This window comes from Harpia harpyja, chromosome 14, assembly GCF_026419915.1.
Source record: "Harpia harpyja isolate bHarHar1 chromosome 14, bHarHar1 primary haplotype, whole genome shotgun sequence".
NCBI classification, from domain to species: Eukaryota; Metazoa; Chordata; class Aves; order Accipitriformes; family Accipitridae; genus Harpia; species Harpia harpyja.
The window spans coordinates 4826926-4848391 of NC_068953.1; the positions used below are offsets into that span (position 1 = coordinate 4826926).

Consider the following 21466-nt stretch of genomic DNA (forward strand, 5'->3'; position numbering starts at 1 on the left):
GAGTGAGGCGAGTCCGCAACGGCCGGGCACCGCAGCGGCCGGTACAAGGAGATTTCTTTGCACAGCGCTGAGTCAAGGCGAGGGTAGGGGTTAGGAGTTTCTGCTCTGAAAAGTCATTGCTAAGGGTCCTGGTTGGAGGAGGAGGGCTCATCCACGCACCTAACAGGTTTGCCTCAACTCCACCTCAGGTTCGTCTCTAAAAAAATAATAATAAGAAAGCCTGCTACATATCAGAACGGCCTCCGTTCACCAGACGTCGATCAAAGCATTGGTATCCCAAAGAGCAGGCGAGTTACGCTCTCCTCAGCAGAGCTCTGCCACCCTGCAAGTGCTCAACACCGTATCGGAGAAGGAGCTGTGCGACACCGAAGTGGCACAAGAAAAAAGCCTGTCAGCATAATTCAACAGAGGGAAAATGGAGCACTTCAGGATTTGCAAGTCCTAATGAAAACGTCCCTCTTTCAGGAGAAAGCCAATGTCAAAAGGTCCGTGACTTGATATTCAGTTTATCTAAGAAAAGAAAAAGACGAAAGAAAAATTTAAGACAAGGTAAAGATTTTCAAGAAGGTTAATGAAATCAGATAGATTAAGAAGTATTGAAGTATTTTTCACTTTACGAGTTTCAGGTTAAACTTAATTTGCATTGTTAACTTGCATTACTATAGTGGACTATTACAGATGATTCTTCTTCAGTAAAGTTCATGTATAATCTTGTAAAAACACTGTAGATACTTTACAGGTGATGGAATACTATACTAGAGATGTATTATCAGTTGAAAGTACTGACACATTTTTTCATCTTTTTAGGCACTAAATAGCATTGTACCTTTTATTTTTTTCAAATATTGTGAAGTCATGAAATAAACAGCAGCAGAATATCTGAAAAGTTGATGTTCAACTACCTACATAAAATCTCTTCAGCACTTACCCTGTTGTCATTACAAATCCTGTAAAATAAAAAAAGAGAATCTGTACATTTGCAAAATTGTTATTTATATTCAAGACAACATATAAACGCACCACCCAAAAAACCTGGCATTGGTCAGTAGCCCCATGATTTTTCTTCATGTCATACTCAGATGGTTGAGCTTCAGTGCCTTTCTGCAACTTGCAAGGGACACATCCTTCCCAGCCCTCATCTGTCAAGATACATCTTGCCCTGTTTCAAGGCTTTTACAAAGCCTGAGATAGTCTTGCTTGTAAAGGGATCCTTCCATCCTCCTGCTTCTACTCTGCATTAGTATTAATACAGCATATGCTTGCAAGAACATGCCTAAAGCTTAACTGCTTTTTTCTGTATTACTCATGGGATTGTAAAATAATGTCACTTTCATTTACATTCTAGAAAGCGATATTGGAATGACAGTAAAAAGAAAGAAAAGCTTGAAACTTGGCTAAGATTTCAACGAGAACATCATGTTTCTTGTTTTTTTGTTTTTAAATTAGTGTATACCTAGTAATAACTACTGCTTAAATAGGATGTAGAGTCACTGTGAAACTCGAGGTTTTTTTTTTTACTTCTGGTTTCACTGAGTTCTTTTGTTTAGGTAGATCGCAGCATGAGTTTTGTCTTTTTCCTTTCCAGGTATCTTCAGTCATTCCCAGGGTGCCTGAAGCTGGTTTTTACATTTTGGAAGAAACTGCTCCAAAGAGAAGCTTGTTTTTTCTTATATAATACTTTCACACTGTGGAAGCAATGTTGAGTGCCCTAGTACACAAGGCACACAAGCTAGCTAAACGGGCAGTATAAAGTACTAAGCAAGGCCCAAACTATTGCAGGAAAACATTCTGAATCAAAGGTAGGCGACTTCTGCAGTACTGGAATGGATCTTGTGAAGCATTTCCTTTTAAGCCAAGTTAATCAAAACCAGCTCCAGATCTCTTTCTCAAGACCAGCCCAACCCTCATGGAAACTTGCTTTCTTCTAGCATAAAAAAAGATGCTTATACTTGCTGCATAAAATGCAACATTGCTAGTTTATCAGAGTTCAAATAAATCATCACAGGTAGATTAACTTTCATTCAAACTAGCTTGAGTTGTTTTTATGCGGTTAATTGCACACAAGTATCTTATCAAGAAGTGAAATACTTGAATTCCACCTGACCTTTTGGACTCCTTTTGGACACCATAGCCTGGAGTTTCTATAAAAAAAAAAATAATTCTTAAGGCAGTTATTAGAACCAAAGAGTTGACTTCAAAGGGAAGTTAAGTTGTCTCCCATTGCTTTCTACTTTATGTCTTTTAAATTACCCATGAATTTCCTAAAATAATAATACTTTATAGGGCCTGTTTCCAATTTACGTAGGTCCCCACTGTAACCTAGTTAGATTGAGATTGCCTTTATAAAGCAGTGAACAGATATACCTTTACTTTTTTATTTTTAAAAGTTTTTAATTTTTATGTATTTATATTTACAAAAATGTACAGGAGTTGCTTAGACCATTGATACAATACAACCCATTAAGATTTTAACAGCCACCGCTTTATTTCATTCTTATTTGATAATTCTGGGCTACAGAAAGAGTAAGCTATAAAGATTATTATCTACAATGCGGAAGCTTAAAATAATTTACTGTTTTCATAAATATTTCTCATTCCTGAACATCTTTTAGACATGAAAAATATAAGATGAGAGCAGACTGTACTAGAAAATGGCCTTCCTCATTATTACAGAGACATTGAGGTAAGTGGATTACCACTGCATGGCACCAATCTGACTGAGTTTGAGGAAGAGGAACAGTCCAACTGCAATATAAAAGGTGGAAGAGTACATGGTTGAAATATTTCCAGTTAGAAAACCCTTAAACATCATCTTTATGGACTGAAAACATTAAGTTTTAGGAGTCTTACTTTTCATACAACAGAAATATTCAGAATTGTAGCAAAGTCTCACAAATTTATTGTCATATAAAACCAGATTCAATCACAAATAATCAGGCTGAAGTCTTGTCAAATACAAAATGAAGTATAAAAATAGAACACAATATACAAGACTAGTAGTAGTTAAATATTACTGAAACCAAAGTAACACTGGAATCATTATTATTTACAAAATCTTGCCTAATCTCTGAGACCATCTTGAGCTACAGTAATCATTTCTCTACCTTTTTAGGAGATTAACATGCAGATCTGACAGCTGTAAATAATGAAATGAAATGGCTGTATACAAATATATGTACATTGAGGCATAGTGCTTTATAAAGACTTTGTTACCCAGTCATTATTGTGAAGAGTTGTTTATAGTCATTTACACTTTAGAAGACTTGTCCATCCTCTCCCTGCCCCCTCCCACCCTGAGTTATTCAACACTTAACTGGAACTTCAGAAAGAAACAAGCTTATTTTAATAAAAGTGTCTCCTCAGAAAAAAGCATCTTTTCTGTGGAAGTTGTGACAGTTGGTCATTACAAAAAGACTTCTTGCTATGTGATACACAAATTACAGAGAAAGATAGCATGAAGTAGTCCCCATTTATTAGTTTGTGCATTTAATATTATAAATGCACTTATTGGACAAGCACCAAACCCACCCACATTTCAGTTGTGGAGAGCAGTATCATGACAATAGATATATACATTATTTTAAATACTTATAGAAATTTAATATACAAATGGCTCTGAATATACAATAAAATAATGTGGTAAAAAAAAAAAAAAAAAATCAAATCAAACTATGGTGAGAATACCACCATCAGGCACAAAGTATTTCTGGTGTTAGCAATTTTAAGGGAAGTCCAAAGACAGACCATTTATCATTTGTCTGGGTATTTCGAGATGAATCCCTTCAAGATAATGCAAGAACCTATAAAAAGAAAAGTAGAAGTGACTATAAGGGGACAAAGTTATTTCCAAATAAGAGGCAACGCTTTTATTATTTGGAGAGGCAAATGTTCACCTTTCTCGTCTAGAATTATTTGACAAAGTATTTTATTAAAATTCTTAACTACCTTGTATATTGAAATGTAGCAAGGTTTAAGAAAACCAAAACATACCTTCTTTTAGTCTTCCCTTGCTCTTTAAGCTTCTCAGACCTACAGATACTGCGAAGAGTGGGGAGGTATTCAATTATGCTGGCTTGCTTATTACCCAGGTTTAAAGGACTTCTGGAAAATACAGTTCTGATGGCTGCCAGCCTCTTCTGTGCTTTTTTGTGAATGCTAAAATGGAGAATGAAGCTTTATTGTTTCTTGTTCAAGAATGTGCAGTCCCTATTTTGTTCCTTTATGATCAAATCCCCTGGTTTAAAAATCTCTTAAACATACTTATGTCCAAAACTGTGTCCCAATGGATTAGATGCCTGCAACTTCTGATCGTGTGTTGCCTACACAGCATCCCAAAGCTGCACTCAGACAGAAACATGAGGGACCGTAGTTTGTTTGGCCAATGCTCTTAGCTTAACTATGGAGTCTAATCTGGGGAGGTCCTCACAATCTAGTTATGTATGTGAGTTTTAGTACATCCACCAGATAATGTAACCAAAAGCATCTGTGGTCTTCAAAAATAAAAAGCGTCATGTGATTGGTATTTGCCAGAAAGTAAATATCAGATCCAACGTATAACTCATGATATATTGGCCAAACTTGGTCACAGGTTAGATGGTTAGATCCATTTTGACATTGCTCCTCTGGGTACTGACTTACAGAAATAAGAGTCTAACCTATTTACCTATTCAGACACTTGAATAGGTTTCATTCACCTATTATGCCCATTTCAGGTGTGATGACTTATTTATGTTAAAAACAATCTTTCATATCCACACTTGCTAGCAGCAATGTATTCTTTGATCTTTTATAATATATTAAGGTTATTCTTCACTAGCATGTTACTACAAAAAAATTGCAAGAACTTTGCTCTGAATTTTGTTAGGTCTTCATCAACCAACACCTATGCATTTAAAACAGGCTCAATACAACCAGGCACTGGATGAAAAATTTGCATGTCTAGTACTTGCAGAATCCATTTCAGTCCATCTGTCTGTCTTGAAAAAGCCATTCCTTTAGGTTTTTGTTATTCTTTTGGTGGGGGTGGTGGTATTTGTCTGTTCATTTTTAAAGTAAATAGACTAGATTAAGGCTACCATTCCTGAACAACATTATAGTCAGGCTATTCAAACACTTTTGCAGATCGCCAAGCAGTTAATTTAAGCTTATATAAGCAAAGCAAACAACATATTCCAGCATTTTGAGACATACTGATGTCATCGATATTGGTATGATTGTGTATTCATAGTATCTGAAACAGTCCTACACTCTGTGAAATTCTTCTTTTGACAAAAAACTGCATTACATTCCAGAAATATTAGCAAAGTCTTACCTTGAATCAGCTGACTGGTTAAAGGATACATAATTTCTTGTGTTTGAAATATGCAAAGTAAGTCCCTCCAGTTGATCACTTTCAGGTGTTTTACTGGTATTCAAAGAAGATTCCAAGTTTTGTGAAATATTAACAAAACATTTGTTAAAACTGAGTGCTTCAATAGCTGCCTTTATTTCACGATAGCTCTGGGAACTCCACCAATCAGTACTTTCTATACTGAATTCATCACAAAGACCATTTTTGATTTTGCCATTTGTCCAGTTAAATCCTTCATCTTTAGAAAACTCCAGTGGTTCCTTGGTGTTAGTGTTTACACAGCAATCCAAGAAAGACATGTTCTCCACAAATTCAGTCAGTGAATTCAGACACTGAGAAACAAGAGCAGACCTTTTCTCATTTGCTGAGGTTTTAGTTTTAATTTCTTTTTCTTCTTTATTCATCAACAATTTTGATTCCTCTTTATTCACTTCAGCACATGACGTAGGACTATCCGATGGCAAAGTTATGAATTCAGCTGAATAGTTGAGTCCAGTATCAAATAAGTCACTATCATCCAATGTATCAAGCCTTTTCTGATTCTTTGTCTTTTTAGACTTTTTTCCAGAGCTACTTTTTCCAGAGCAACTTTTTCCAGAGCAGTAACTGTTAGTAGATCTGTTTTTCAAAGAAACTATGGTAGTCCTTTCAAGTATAGAGTTAGAGGCTTCAGATTGGTCTGAAAGAACTTGCACTGGTAACGGAAGAATAAGTTCAAGATTACTATATATAAAATCCACTTTCTTCATCTGGAATTCTGTGAGAAGCTGCATCAATTTATTCCATTTCTCTGTGGTTGTGATTTTGTGCTGTAAAATAATAATAACAATGAAAAATTTATTAATACATTAAAAAACATTTTTATTTTTAAAAAATTAATTACAGAAAATCACATACTCCTGGCTTTGTGTTTATGAGGCAAGGGACTGTTTGGCTTGCAGGAGACTGCCCCAGTTCAGATTTTGCTTCATAACGACAGAATCCCCTAATTTCTACAACAAACCTTTTCAAAGAGATTTGCTTCTAAGAAGATGCTATTCATAGTGACTATTACACTGAATTATCTAGCAATCATTCGAAGTATTAGCTAGTCAACTACAAAAATACCTTAAGAAATGTAAACAAATCTTCTGAAGGCAACAGGATATTCTTAAGGCCAAGCAATGTCTCTACACAGCCTGTATCACATTTTGGAAGCTCCTGAAGACATGCATCAGGTTGACAAAAATCAGTCTTGGAATCAGTAGACTTTTCAGAATTAATTACGTGATCTGCTTTATTTGTCTCATCTCCTCCTGCACAAAGATAACATGCTTTACTTGAAAAGAAACAATTGCATCATGAAATTGATTTTTCCCCTCTTTGCCTCAATTCCTTTTATAAAGGATACCATAACTGTCGCCTCTTGCTGCAGTTCTGAAGGAATATAACAACTGAAATAAGTCATCCCCCATGCCCATTCATCAACCCCATTTCATTTCTTTAAGTGTTAGCCATCTGCCCACCCTCCCGTCTCTGCATGTAACCATTTGAAATAGTCTGTTCTTCCTTTCATGCCCTGCTAGTCTCTGTTGCTTGCTCACACACCCACACCTGTTGAGGATACTCTTCCTGTATCCTTTGGGACCAAGTTCTTACCCTTGCTGCCTGCTTGCTAGCTGTCCAATTTATCTCCTTTTTCAGTTCTGCTTCTTCTAGGTGAATTACCTACAACTCAGCTAAATGGATAAAGAACTGCAAACTCCAAGTTGAAGGGAAACTACTGCTGGCTCCCTGCTCTGCCCAATATTGCTACTCAGAAGAGGAAAGGGAGATAATTACGTCCCATAATGGTAGGTAATAAACAGGTGCAATAAAAATCAAACTTTTAGTTCCCTATGTATATATACAAGGCTTTGAAGTAGCTGGAAAAAAAACCCCAAACCCTACCCAAATGTTTAGGAGTCTTACAGAAAGTTACCATCTATTCATACGTGTCTAAGAATGGTTTGATTTAATGAAATACATGTTAAGATAGAGAATTTTTTTAAAAATGAAATTAAATCAACCTACCATAATGTGCCAAACATTTGTCTTTCAAGCATCCACCTCCACTTCTAACCCAAAATTGTAAGTACAGAACACTTTGTCTGATATCACAGTTATTTGTGGTTAACAGAGCAGCTAAGTCTTTTACATCTGTTCGTAGATTCTCAGCCAAACACAGCACTTGAAGATAGCTAGCAGCATTTATCTAAACAAAAGTTAGACAAAGACCACTGAAAACAGCTCTTACCACTCAGACTCAATACGTCACACAGAAGGAAATTATTCTATTTATGCTTGCAATACATTTTTCCTTTTAATACAGAAGATTAGTTTATTAGATTACAGCTATGTTAACACCTCTATAGAAAAGCAGAATACCGTACCAAATCCAAACAACCGACATCAGAGAATTAAGTTAAATTTAGAAAATCAACTCATTAAAAACGAACGAAACGCACATATTCTGCCTACGTTCCTGAAACCACATACGCCTTGTTTCTCATCACCAGTGAACAGGTCTTAGTGAACTATATTGACTTTAAAGGTTTTTTTTTCTTTCTTTCAACTCCGCAACTGTCTGGTAGCCCAAAAGATTTTCAATTTCGCATAAAAAAAATTCCCCTTCTTGAGTTAGTTCCTTCTGTTTGTCATTTATTTAGGTTTTTCATATAACACATAGCTGCAAATAAAACTATTTGCTATACAGAATACTAGTGCTTATATTAAAGGAATAATGCATAATATTCGTAGAGTAGTTCCTATACTTTTAATGAATGATCCAATACAGGCATAGTCACCCTTCAGATCAAAGCTATTAGATATATCATCTATGAAGTTATTTACTACATCCTAAAAACTAAATTAAGCGATGAAGTGATGTTCTTATTGTAATTCTCTCCTATACTAAATGGTTCAGAAAATAAATCTTCCAGGCTAGTAATAAAAATTCTACATGTAAAGATAAATACATCCTACACATCCTTGCATAAAACTCCAAAAAACAGTCTTCTGATGAAGCAGATATATTACATCAGATAAATATAAATCTACACCAACATTTAAATTTCAAACTTAAATTAGCTGACAATTACTTGCTTCGGACATATCTGCATTTCTAAACACAGACTTACCAAGGAAGGGGTTCTAAAATTGATCTCTTCAAAATAGCCATCAAACATTAAGCTGAATGTTGGATCTATATAAAGAGATATCAGCGAACTGTCACGACATTATGTTCAAAACTAATTATTTTCTTTACCCATTAAAGCAGCCAGTATCTTTATTCAAATACTAAAATACTCACTTTATAGTCTCCACACATGTAATTTTACATTTAGGAGCTGTATTCAACCATCACCATTTAAGCCATCTTATTGAAAGAGGCTCTTCTGTCTGTAAAGCCTAATTTCCATAACAAACACTACTCACCATTGGTAGTAAGAATTACAGGTCTTTTTGCAGTTGCCATGAATGTCTTTACTGCACTTAGAAATCCTGCATCTTCATCAAATATTATATCTACCTATAGAAGACAAATGAAGTGCAAAATATCAATAGCTTTAACAATAGCTACAGGCTGTGAATGCAGTCATACTGTTAACGACCGAGTAAGACTTAACATTAATACAGATTTCTTGAACGTGCATGGGCAATGACAGTATGCATGCTTCAGGTAAAGTTCACTTGTTAGCACACAACACTTCAATCGCTGTCTTCCATGCTGAAGCTTACAAAATCACAGACTGGTTGAGGTTGGAAGGGACCTCTGGACGTCACCTTGTCCAACCTCCCTGCTCAAACTGGGTCACACAGAGCAGGTTGCCCAGGACCATGTCCAGATGGTTTTTGATGTTTGTTTTTTCTTTTTAATAGAATTGCACCAGTGATCTGTAGGATCAATCCACATTTGGCAACATTGCTGTACCTCCTTTATTTACTTGAAATTACATTCTTGGCTGCAATTTTGTACTTTTAGTTTAAGACTCAAAGACATTTTTGGGCAAGAGGTTACAGAAAAGAAGAATTTAATGTGGGCTTAGATATTGTAATTACTGGGGTGTTAATGGCGACTTTTAAAGTGTCTCAGTGCATGTAAGTAGTGTAAAATTATAAACCAACACTTTTAACATAAACAAAGGAATTAAATTAGCAGAATCCTGCAAACTTTTCCAACAGTGAACAACTGTTGATAGATGATAATTTATTTATCTTTTAAAATAACTTTGTAAAATAGTGATCCATGGTTAAAGAAGTACTCATGAGGATGAAATCAGTAAACACTGAATTAATTTTTAAGAAGCTGATAATCCTCACACTTGAGTCTACCTAGAAGTCTCAAGGAGGAAGGGAAGAAAAGTTAAATTCTTTAAACATAATGAAAGGATGTATTGCTCACATCAGTATATTTCACATGAATTTTACCTCTTCAAAAAGAATGAGAGATGTTGCACTTTTTCTATTGTGTTCTCCTCCTTCTACTTCTTTTCTTATTGGCTTCATTTGAGCATCTTTCTTTTCTTCACATGAATCCTGAGTATTTCCTGCAGATGGGCAAAGAATTGAGCAAGAAGTATGGGAGGACTGAAAACATTTAATATGCATTCTAGACACTGGTTTCAAAAACACTCCATGTACAAACTGCTTAAGAAAATTTACACTGACACAAAAACTTAGAAATGTGACCTACATCCTTTTCTGATGTATCTTGTTTAAAAGAAAAGTGCAACAAATTTCCTGGGAATTCAACTGTGTTTGGTGAAGGGCTGACTATTTGTAAAATTAATTCTGCACATAACCTGTTTGTGACCTATGGTGTCTTGGGGGCATGCAGTAGATATAAGTCCTTCAAGACAGCGCAATATGACAAGGACTAGACTCGATTGCCCCAATTCTATCCAGCACTTAGCTCATGCATTCCTCTCTACTGTCTATGCAAAAATACTGGTTGTCCAAATATATTATTTCCTTTTTAAAAACCTGTCTTTAAGGCTTCCTGATCCCATGAAACATTTGAAAATGTACCTTCCAATGTTAAAGAGACTCAAAGATTTCAGTGTGCCCTTCTATGTATTAAAATCCACAGTAAGTAATCAAACATTTATTGGCTTTACAGGACCTCTTAATTCTGTGGCAGTCATTTTGAGATAGATAGATATACACACCACCTAGCACAATGACCCTTCCACACCAGTCTGAAACAGGCACTGATATAGCATAAAGGTGTTTTTCTAGAGACAGTTTTTAATTTATCTTCTCTTACCTAAATGCTCGGGGGAGGCGGGGGGAGGAACCCAAACCCAAACAACTAAGGAAAGCCTACTGAAATTCAGATTGTCTGTACCCTAGTTAACTCTCCTGTAATACAGAATAATGACAATTTCCTATATAGTTAAGTGTACCTGAGATGCATTACATTATTCTTGCTGGCCCTTAGAGCATAGTAAGTGTGCTCTACTCTTTTTTCCACATAGCTCCACATATATAGTATTACAGTATAGCTTTTCCATCTTCAGAGGTAAATAATTATTAAATAGTGATACCTACCTTTGTTTTTTTCTTGAGATGTTACTGCTCCATCATTACCTTTACGTTTGGAAGAAATTTTGAAATAGTTTGCAAGTGTTTTAGGGGGTAAGCTTCGTTTTAATCCTGCTCCTTTTGGTGACAGTGGAGGTTTTCTTGGTGAAACAACTTTCTTTGGAGAATACATTTGTTCTGCAAGATATGTTTTATATTAAACTTAAGCTGGAAATGTAATCTCAGACTGACATTTCTCAGGCAAATTTAGAGCAAATCTCAGTTTTGTATCTAGTACAGGACAGGTTTACTGTGCTGATTTCTGCTTGTTTTACTTTTCTCCTGTTATAGGGAATGCATTCTGTTCAACTTTCTATACAAGTGCTATAGCACTTACTCCACCAGTACAGAAATAACTTAAGATAATCAAGAGTCAGTCAGCTTGATAAAGTCATGATTTAATTTGGTATGTAGTTGCATTAACCAACAGAGCATTTCTTATTATTATGGCCAGATAAGCTGAAATTTGCTACCTTTTTTAAACAGCTGATGTCTAAAAATTGTTTGGGGAACTCAGTTCCTACAACAAAACAAAAAAACCGAAAACCCCAACCAAACAAAAAACCCAGACATAACCAGGAAACTTACTTGGTGACTTGGCACTGCTACAGCTGTTAAAAAAGCAAGGCTTATGTGCATTAATGCCTTTTTTGTCCACCTGATGAGACTGAGTAGCTTCTTTTAGTTGAGACAGTATCTGTCTACCATTACGCTGGCAAGAGGCATTGACTTCAAATATCTGCAATGGTATTTAATTTATATATATATAAAAAAATATATTTAGACATCCTGTATTATGAGTGCTTTCATATTACTAGTTACAAGTAAGAAAAATAGCACCAAGGAAAGGACTCCACAAACCTTAAAACCAAGCTCCTGAGCACAAGCATATACTGCAGCAGTTTTCCCCACTCCTGGTGGGCCAGTTATCAGAACTGTATTGCAAAGACTAGTCTCTTCCTCAATATCAGATTTATTCTCTTTAAAGTCAAGGCTGTCCAAAGAATCTGTAGAATTATTTAAAAGAAAAGGAAGGATTGTTCAAACCATTATCAATTCATGTCATTTTTATGCCAACTTGAACAACAAGAAGCTATATATATTATTTTCAATTCTAGCAGCACCTTGATGCTCTTTGTCCTCCTTTTCCCCTTTCTGATTTCTTTTTTCTTCCCAATCAGCTCTTTTTTTCCATTCTTTTAACCAACTATAAAAGGAAAGAACAGAACAATAAAAATTACTGCTGAATAAAGTGAACCAAATTCAGATGGAACAGAACATAAAACTAGGGGACATCAGCCACTTGATAAGTTTCTGAAAGGGATAACAAGTCCTTTCAAATAAAAAAAAAAAAAGAAAAAAAATTGTTCAGGGTTTGTTTGATCCTTTTGTAAAAAAGGATTCCTTCTTCATTCTCCATTCTATTAGCTGATTGGTATAAAAACAAGTCATTTAGTGAACTACTTAAACTGTGGAAAATGCTTTATCATTTGATGGATCTTTAAATTCTGCATAAGAGCCACAACAATAACTTAAACCCACACAGAAAATGTAACTGAAAGCACAATATATTGTATGGACTTGAGCACTAAATTACTGTCAAAAGTGGAGGCAGTGCATGAAGACGAGGATCAGGCATGCTTGTAGGGAAGTATGGACAAGGACTGGTAAGTTGCTATCTCTCATTCATTGTGTGTAAGCTTAAATAACCCAACAAAAATAATTTTTACTCAAATGGTAACAGCATTAATTACTTAAGTATTTCATTCTATCCCACAGCCTAATGTAGCATTTCACGTGTGTTTTTGTTTTGTACTACACCATACAAGCTACTGAGGTATTACCGTAGAAGAAACTATGACCAAAAGATCTTTCTTTTGAAAAGACCAACTGACAATTTGTTTCTGCCACTTTTTGGAAGTAAACCAAAACAAAAGCCACAAACATACACCCTGTAAATCTTATTCAAGCATAGTATAAAATAACTGGCTACAATTCTTAGAGCATAATCAAGTAACAGGATGTTTTGAATTATTTTAAGAATGGATCCACGCTCTCACTTCTGACCTGTGTAGCCTTTCAATTTCTTTCTTGTTCCCCACAAGTTCACTGGAATCTTGAGGCTGATATTTTTCTGTCCAGAGCATGTCTTCCTTTTCAACACCTACAGAAGAAAATACCCATTTTTAAATAGTTCTTCATGCAAAAGAGTTGATCAAGTCTAGTAGAATATTAAGACTAGATATGATTTTTGCATTGCAGTGGAAAGTTGAAATACATCATATATACATTCCCTCAGTACAAAGAGAATTAAAATCAGACAGGAAATGCAGTTACCTGAAAGTGCATTTGGCTCTGATAAATATTCAGTGTCTTCTGTCATAACATCTGGTTTCTGGGTCTTGTTTTTTCCCAAATGCGTTGCTTGTCCTGTCTCTGCTTGTTTTTCTCCAGATACGTGAGAAATAAGGTTCCTGGAAACTCTGGATTTTATTTCCGTCTCTGTACCTTCAATTCGTTTTCTTCTTTTTGATTTGTGGTCTTCTGTTTCTTTCCTTTTCCTCTTAGTTTCCTTCCAATTGTCAGAATGTTTCCGATTTACCTCAGAATTTGCAGTACCATCTCTGCTTTCTAAGAGAGGAGGGGAAAAAAAAAAAAAAAAAAATTTCAAGCTATGTCCATTACAACCATATGTTTATTTAAGCCATATTTGAAGATTTTGGTCAAAATGACCTAAAATGTGAGGACCAATTTATTTCCACCAACAGTATTACTTCACTGAAACATTTCTGGAAATTCCAGGTTGCCTTTTTATGCCAGAGAGAGCGTGAGTGTGTATTTATTTTTCCCTATGTAGATTACTAACCTTGTATACTGTTTTCAAAACCCAACCATTCTGTTTGCTTTTTCAGAAACTTGTAGAAGTATTTTCTCACAGGAAATTGAGAATTAGAATACATGATCTCATCTAGTAAATCTTTCCTGAATGTATCAGGAAAAACTGGTCGGTGGACAGAAAGCTGTAACACACACAGGAAAAAATTATTACTTGAAAATATTACACAGAATAGCAATGACAGTTTTGCATAATTTAAATTGGTAGCTGTCTTGTTAAACTAATAGATTAACAGAAAGCCTTGAGAATTGTCTAATGTTATGATGCAGAATGGCTAAATCACATACAAGAAAAAAAAAAAAAAAAGAAAAAAAAAATCCAGGACCGACACAGATTCAAACTCCAGCATTTTTTAAAACAACGGAAGTCCTAACAAGTAACAAAACAATTTCAATTTTCTTTTCATTTTTCTTGTAACACAAGCCCCCATTTTAAAGTACTAACCACAGGTGCAGAACATTTTCCAGTTAGTTTTGAATTCACAGTGGAAAATTCACCAAGTGAGAGAGTGATTTTTGTGACATTAGTGACTTCAGTATTCAGTTTCCTTAGCTTAGTTAGTAGAGGACATGATGGTGATTTCAATTTCCACAGTGGATAACCTACAAAAGAACCCCCACAAAAAACCAAACAACAAGAGGAAACTTTTGTTAACAAAACAGAGATACAGCCAGAGACAAAACCATCCCACAGTAAAGAAGAACAAACACTCTTTTAACTACAACTTTATCATGTCAAAACCAAGCTTATTTAACTTACACTGCATCAACTTTTTATCTTTATTAATTCCACCTCCCACAAGCAGAACAAATTTGCACATTTTTGCATACAACACTTCTCCAGTAAGTTGCTCCTAGGCTCTGCTGGCTCTAAATAACAACCTCTGCCCTCACCGGCTCTCTGTAGGACAGATGCTCACCAAGGATTTTGTTTGATTATTGGTTGGTTTGCAAATATAAACTCTGTTAAGTGCTACTCTACCTTCTGCTTTTCTGTCATGCCCTTTTCATAAGAACATTGTAGCACACTCCCTCACTTAGTGGAAAGAAATGGGCTGTTCTTTTCTCTTTTGAGAAATATTTTGCCTTTGTCACAAGGAAAAGGTTTCTGCCCCAATCAGTCCAGCATGATCTTTATTCTCCAAATTGAAACTTGAAAGACTAACTTTTTTGACTAAATATTAAGAATTTTGCATCCCCACCCATAAATGTATACATTACTTTAGCATCAACTTAATTTGTAAACTGCGTATTCAAAAACATCTCACTGGAAGCTTGTAAGTTTTGTTTTCTTACTGTGACACAAAACAAGAGGAAACTACCAATTATTCCAGTCATAATAGTAAGTTCTGCTTTTCAAATTTCTTTTCTGCACAGATTTACTAGAAATTATTATATACATTTACAGAATGGCTGAACAAAAGCTTACAGTCATCCTTCTGCTGTACATGGACAACAGTCTTAAAACATGAACTTGCAACAGAGTATGCTTCCATTGCTGCTGCTTTCTTTGCAATCTGTTTTTTCAGTGACTCTGGCAACCCACTCATCAAGAATTCACGTTTTGCTCTGAACTGATCATCATCTTGAGAATTTTCAGATGCATCTTGACTTTATGAAAATAGACATGAACAACAACAAAAAAATCATTAGAACTACCAACTATATAAGGCTTACAACAGAATTTAATATTCACTTCTACACACAAGTTAGAAACAGTCTGGAAGAACTGCTAAAATTAGTTTAAATGTAGAAAGTTCACATTTAATTTTAAATTTTGTGTTAGAGATTTTAATTAAAAATAATCCTCTTTGGTTTTGTATTTTTATGCAGTTTAGGATTTCTTTTTAATCAGTCATCAACTACATTTTCAACAGTCTAAAATGGCTCAACAATGGTTGAGGAAACAACTGTCAAGAAAAGCCCCCAAATTTTGCAAGCAGATTAACATATTGATCAGTGTAAAAAACATGAACTTTTATATCACATTTTGATAAGTGTATTTAAATTTGTAAAATGAATGTTAAAGTAACCTTGAAATATATTTTGGTTCTTAAGCAACTGCAATCTTGAAAACTGACCTGCTTTCATCAAAGATCACAACTGGTTCACCTGCAGAGTTCTGAGCATTTCTGCCTAGGAAGGAAGGTGGATATCCCAGTTTTCCTTTAAGAAGAAAAAAAAACATGATTAGATTAGCACTGATATAGCATTCTAACCTTACTTCTCTGCTTACTATTTATATGTTCCATTTAAACATTAGCGAATCTCCTTTTCTTAAGGGAAAGCTGAGTATTTTAACAAAATTCATTATAGTTTTATTTCTAGTTATTTCACCATCATAGACATTATTCTCTGTAACATTAAAAAAAACGCACCTTAAATTAGAACACAACAAAACATGGTGTACAATTGGCCATTATTCAAACAGTTTTCCCCAAATGAAGAAAAATCAAAGCAGCACGTGTAAATAACCTCTGCGCTATTAACTCATGTCATAAAAATAAAAGGTATATATTGGAATATTATATAAAAACGTCAGAAGAAAAGATGAATGTACTGCAAAGACAGCTTTATAAAATAGTTATAATAGTCAATAACTGTAATAAAAATTAAACATGTCCAGTAAAACCCAATTACCATTTGAGTTCTTTGCAGCCTTTGAGTTTCTAGACTTCTTCCCCAAAACATCATTTAAGCTCCGAAGATTCTTTTGCTTCACATTCTGCACTGTAGCAGTGGTATTACTCAGGCTTGAATCTAAAATTGCTACCGATTCCTAGAAAGCAAGCAACTAAAATAAGAAAGAAAACAACAACTTTTCCTCCTTTATTAACAATACAATTTAGTGATCAGTACTGAGAAAACTGAAGAAACTGCTAGAGAGCTTAGAAGTTAGCAAATATAATTTGAAGATTATACAATACTTCTATTACTGTTTACACAGAAAAAGTATATAGAATAAGATCTCCAATATATAAACAAAGGCCAGAACTACTCTCATTTAAATTTAAATGTCTAAAATATACACATTTGAAACAGACACCTTGGCTGTCCATTAGGAAAGAGAAAGAGTCATTTCTAAAGTGTGACCACCTGGTGCACGTTATAGATCTGCATTAGGATCAGCTTTCCAGGCTATGCCTGGCAGTTACTTTACTATTTGACATTTACCATACCATTGCATAGATACCTACCTTATTTGATTCTTTAAAAGAAACGTTTGCAAGGTAAGAAACATTTTTGTTGCTTAAATGAATCACAAAAACATCAAGATAATCCCCCCCGCCCCCCAAAGTATACAGGCTTACTTCATTTTCTTGTAATTTTTTCTTTTCAGCAAGAGCTCGCTGTCGAGATGAGCGCCTCACAGGAGCTGGTAAGTCTTCATTAACCTTTGATCTATTATGCCGTATAGCCTTTGCTTTTTCAATCAGCTGTTTCGCTTTAGATATATTTTTAGAAGTAGAGCTTATCTGTTAACAAAGTACAAAAGAACCAAAATACCTGGCAATTAACAGCAATATATTCGGTAAGTATTTCACATATTAATATAATTTTTCACATTCATAAAAGCACATGATTTTTATAAAATTTTACTTGTATCAAAAAAAAAAAGAAAGCTTGGGAAGAAGGAGCAAACCAAAATGATATAAATACTTTTCAAAAGGGAGTGAGAGCCCTAGAGGGGGATCCTCCAATTTGTCCACAGGACAAATGAAATGCAGGCAGTGACATTCTTAAGCCCAAGCTGTTCTGCTGTGCCCAAACACTAGGTCCCATCCTGAGAACCTGCAGAATGTGAGCATACTATTTTATTGGATTTTTCTGTTATGTTATGAAAAGCAGATTTACACTAATAAAACATATTTTAAAATCTAAGGTACAGTAACTGCACTAGAAACTAACTCAAATGCTATCATAAATCACAGCAATAGTATCTTTCCATAGGGCACGTGAGAACTGTCTTACTGTATTACATTAGACTATTACACAATACTGAATATTAACAATTATAAGCATATAGTAAATGACAAATACAGAAACATAAACTGTTACATAGATTACCTTTATATTTTTGGAGTTAAACTCTTCATTTTTCATCATTTCAGCTTTATTTGATTTTGTAGTCGCACTGATACGTGTAAACCTCATTCTAATTAGGGAAAAAAGTATTATGAAATTATTACTTTATGATAAAAGGAAATGTTACTCTCAATCTCATTTTCAAAAGCTTTTAAAAATACAGTGCTGCAAACAGTAGCAACCCTCCTAATTGGTGGTGGTTTGGGGTTTTTTTTGTTGTTTGGGTTTTTTTAAACGTCTTTAGTGCAAGCACATTTATAGAGTCAACTTTGGTTCTTCTGTATTATTATCCACCACGATCAGTATTCATGCAGCTTTGGTATGCATTCCAATCAAATTATAATTATGTCTTACTCTTAAAATACTTGGAAGAAATCAAACTGCAAAAAGGTAGACTATATAAAATGTTTACCTTATTGGGCTGTTTCCATCAAAGGGCATGGTAATCACCTCAGCTTTATACATGTTACTTTTCTTCAAGGATCGTTTGCTTACTTTTGGTGTAGACGTCTGTAAAGGACAGCCACTTAATTCATCTTCAGAGAAGGTATTTCTAATCCTGTTTTTTTTAGGTGTAACGTTTTCTGATGTTTTGATTTTCTTCTGCCTTAAACTCCTCCTTAACTCATTCACTTTTGGACTTGATGAAATCCTTACATCTAAGGTGTTTTCCTTAGTAAGGACATTAGCTCCTGAATCCTCATCTTCATTATAATTGCTAGTATTCGGGACATTCTTTTCCTTAGTTTCTGAAGCTTTCCTTCTTCTGTTTCCTTTTTTCTGAAACTTTTTAGGTCTTTTGGTTTTAGTTCTATTGTTTTCAGGACCAGAACGTGTATATTTCTCCACATAATCTTCTGGTACTCCACTTCCTAATCCTTTATTTGAAGCAATGTAATCTTCAGGTCTTTCTTTTTCTTTTGAAGACTTTCCAACGTCTTGCTTTTGTTTTCCAGGTCCCTTTTTAACTCCACTTTTTATTACATGTGATGTTGGTTGTCTAAATGCCTTCATAAACTGATGCCTTTCTTCCAGAGTACATTTTGGCTTCAAAAAATCTGACCCTACAGTCTCTAGTACAGCTAACTCCAATTCTTCTTCCTCAATAACTACATTAGATTTTCTTTTCTGAGTAACCTGTTCAGTTTGTTCACTGTCCAAGAGGGGTGGGCTACTTTCTTTTTCCCCTACACATCCCTTCTGCTTCAAAAAAATGGAAGCTATTTTCCTTGAGCCTTTTGGCTCCTTACGTAATGGAGCTAATTTGGGGGGAATGGAATGAACTTGGGCAAGGACAGTTACTGTTCTAAGTGGTAGCTGTTGAGATTCCTCACACTTTTCTGGGTCACTAATACTATCACTTTTGTCAGTTTCATTTGCTGTAGCAGAATTGTCCATTGTTGGCTTTGTGTCTTCTTCAACATGATCTACATTATCTTCTCCCTGACTCTTCAAGAAGTCCTCAAATGACACTGTTATTATACTATTATTTACCTGTGATGTCTTATCATCCGTATGAACTGCAAAACTGGAATCACTAATAGTAGCGTCACACTCTGCTATTGTAGGAGATACCATCTTTTTCTTATCTTCAGTTTCCTTTTCACACTTTTCATTCAGCTCCTTTTCAGATGAAAAACTTTCAGACAAATCCATATTTACTTTGTGCTTCCTTTTCCTTGACTTTCTTATCCTATTTTTTGTTCCATTTATTTCAGAACCAACTTTCTTTGCATTTTTTCTGTAGATGACAGCATCTGAGAAGTTCTCTCTTTGCACATCACCTTCTGCTAATTCTCTTGCACATTTTTGGCCAACTAAAGTACAAGTAGCAATAAAATCGTTACTGTGTTGTTTCACTCCTGTTGTTTCTCTGCTGTTATCAAGACTAATTTCTATTTCATGCTCATTCTCAGATCCTTTCATCTCTCTCAGCTTATTATTTAAATTAGCTTTCTTCCCTTTCCTCTTCCGCTTTAAAAGTGGTTTAAAAGGTGACTTACAGTCTTTGTCATCAGCATCCAATGGTGTTTTATTTTCTCCAGCTACAACTGGTAACGTAGCTTTCTCAGTTACAGATGTCTTTTTAAAATAATCCAATATATTGTTGGGTTTTGGTGGTGACAACACTTTGTCCACTGGTTTTGCTAATGGTGAAAAGTATCTTGTGATTGTTTTTACAGAAGCATCCTCCTCTCGCCGTTTCTTGCATGGCTACAAAAAAGTTCAACATTAATCACAGTTTTCAAAAACTTAAGATGACTTAGTATGGTAATAAAACGAAGTACAGTATCTGCAGTATATATTAGTGACACTAGTACTTTTTCAGAGGATAAAAAACTCACGCCAATGCGCTAAGACTGTGTGCACATCAACTTTATGTTTTCAAAAGCTGTCTAAGCTTGAAATAAAGATTCAGCCATTTCAAATAAATAAAAATCCTGTTCTGAAACTTTGAGACCGCCAAAACTGAAAGTGACCACAAGGTCTTCAGAACAGCTCTGGAGACATTTCGTAATACCAGAGTTGAGAAAGTCTACTTCAATTCAGATGATCTCTACCTATTGGTTACCTTGAGATGTTCGCCTGAGCATTTGTAGAGCGCTTAACAGAAAATTCCTACATCACTTAAAGAGATACGAACCTACCGTAAACATCTAACACGTCTTAAGAAGAAAGCATACCTTTAAAAATACTTAAGAAAACGAATACAAGAGAATTCATATCATAATCCGAACCGTAAAAGAGAATTTATTTGCACGGCCCCAAGAAAGACGGCTCACAAAGACTTTTATAACTCTCCTAGTTTATTAAAAACCGAACTCTTCCGAAATCGCATCCTCTGAGACGGAGAACGCTTCTTCCCAAAGCTACCGGGGACTCCGCTGAGGTGCCCCTTCAAGAAGGCATTTCATGACAGCTTTGGGCCGCGGGCTGCGCAGCGCTCCCGAGCGCCGACCGCCGGGCTGCGAGCGAGGGCGCGGAGCCGGGTGCCGGGTGCCGGGTACCGGGCACGGCAGCCGCCCCGCAGCGCCCAGGCGGCGTTTCACGCCCCCCCCCCCAGACGCGCTGTGTCAAGCGCCGACGACAAAGGGTCGCCCTCCGCCCAGGCCGCCCCGCCAAGACCGCCGCCAGCTCCCTCTCCGCCCTCACGGCGCGGCCCCCCGGCCCGCCTCCGCGTCCCCACCTGAGCATCGCCGTCTTTCCCGAGGAGGGAGGCGGCCGCTGCGGCCACGGCGACCCTGCCCACCATGCCCCGGACGCTGGCGGGGAGCGGAGCCCTCAGCCGCGGGGGGAGGCTCGCCCTATCGCCATGGAGCGGGCCCGCCCGATGGCCGCCGCCGCCTGACAGGAGCGGGAGCCAGGCGGGCAGAAAAGCGCGCGCGGGACAAGATTCGGACCTCCGCGCGGAAGGGGGCGGCGCCACGGCGCCCCCACGTGACCCACGGCGGCTGCCAACGGCCGTCCGCTCTCCACCCTCACGTGACGCGGGCCCCGCAGCCGGGCACCCCGCCCCTTCACCGCAAGCCC

General features: G+C 36.3%; 1 protein-coding gene and 1 long non-coding RNA gene across 2 annotated transcripts; one reads left to right on the forward strand and one right to left on the reverse strand.

Moving 5' to 3' along the window:
• The first annotated feature begins 54 nt into the window (after window positions 1-54).
• On the forward strand, window positions 55-2026 carry LOC128150829 (uncharacterized). Its single transcript, XR_008238205.1, has 2 exons — window positions 55-485; window positions 1586-2026. It is a non-coding gene; the product is annotated as an uncharacterized LOC128150829 (long non-coding RNA).
• Window positions 2027-2362: 336 nt separating this feature from the next.
• On the reverse strand, window positions 2363-21367 carry ATAD5 (ATPase family AAA domain containing 5). The gene is made up of 23 exons (XM_052807487.1): window positions 21123-21367; window positions 18348-20149; window positions 17918-18005; window positions 17161-17325; window positions 16490-16628; window positions 15931-16015; window positions 15279-15460; window positions 14295-14452; window positions 13821-13974; window positions 13292-13585; window positions 13022-13118; window positions 12079-12161; window positions 11816-11961; window positions 11543-11693; window positions 10922-11092; window positions 9800-9918; window positions 8807-8900; window positions 8509-8573; window positions 7403-7583; window positions 6458-6645; window positions 5312-6159; window positions 3991-4155; window positions 2363-3800 (listed from the first exon to the last, which is right to left on the reverse strand). Exons 1-23 carry the CDS (start codon window positions 21186-21188, stop codon window positions 3722-3724), a joined length of 5520 nt encoding a protein of 1839 aa, XP_052663447.1. The 5' UTR covers window positions 21189-21367; the 3' UTR covers window positions 2363-3721.
• Between the last annotated feature and the right edge of the window lie 99 nt (window positions 21368-21466).

Bases quoted from the DNA above. Each gene is read 5' to 3' on its own strand.
- ATAD5 (XM_052807487.1), bottom strand. From the start codon at position 21,188: ATGGTGGGCAGGGTCGCCGTGGCCGCAGCGGCCGCCTCCCTCCTCGGG. The intron at 20,150-21,122 runs GTGGGGACGCGG...ACTTTTTTGTAG, and splicing joins GGAAAGACGGCGATGCTCAG to CCATGCAAGAAACGGCGAGA. The intron at 7,584-8,508 runs GTAAGTCTGTGT...ACTTTTGTTTAG, and splicing joins ATTTTAGAACCCCTTCCTTG to ATAAATGCTGCTAGCTATCT.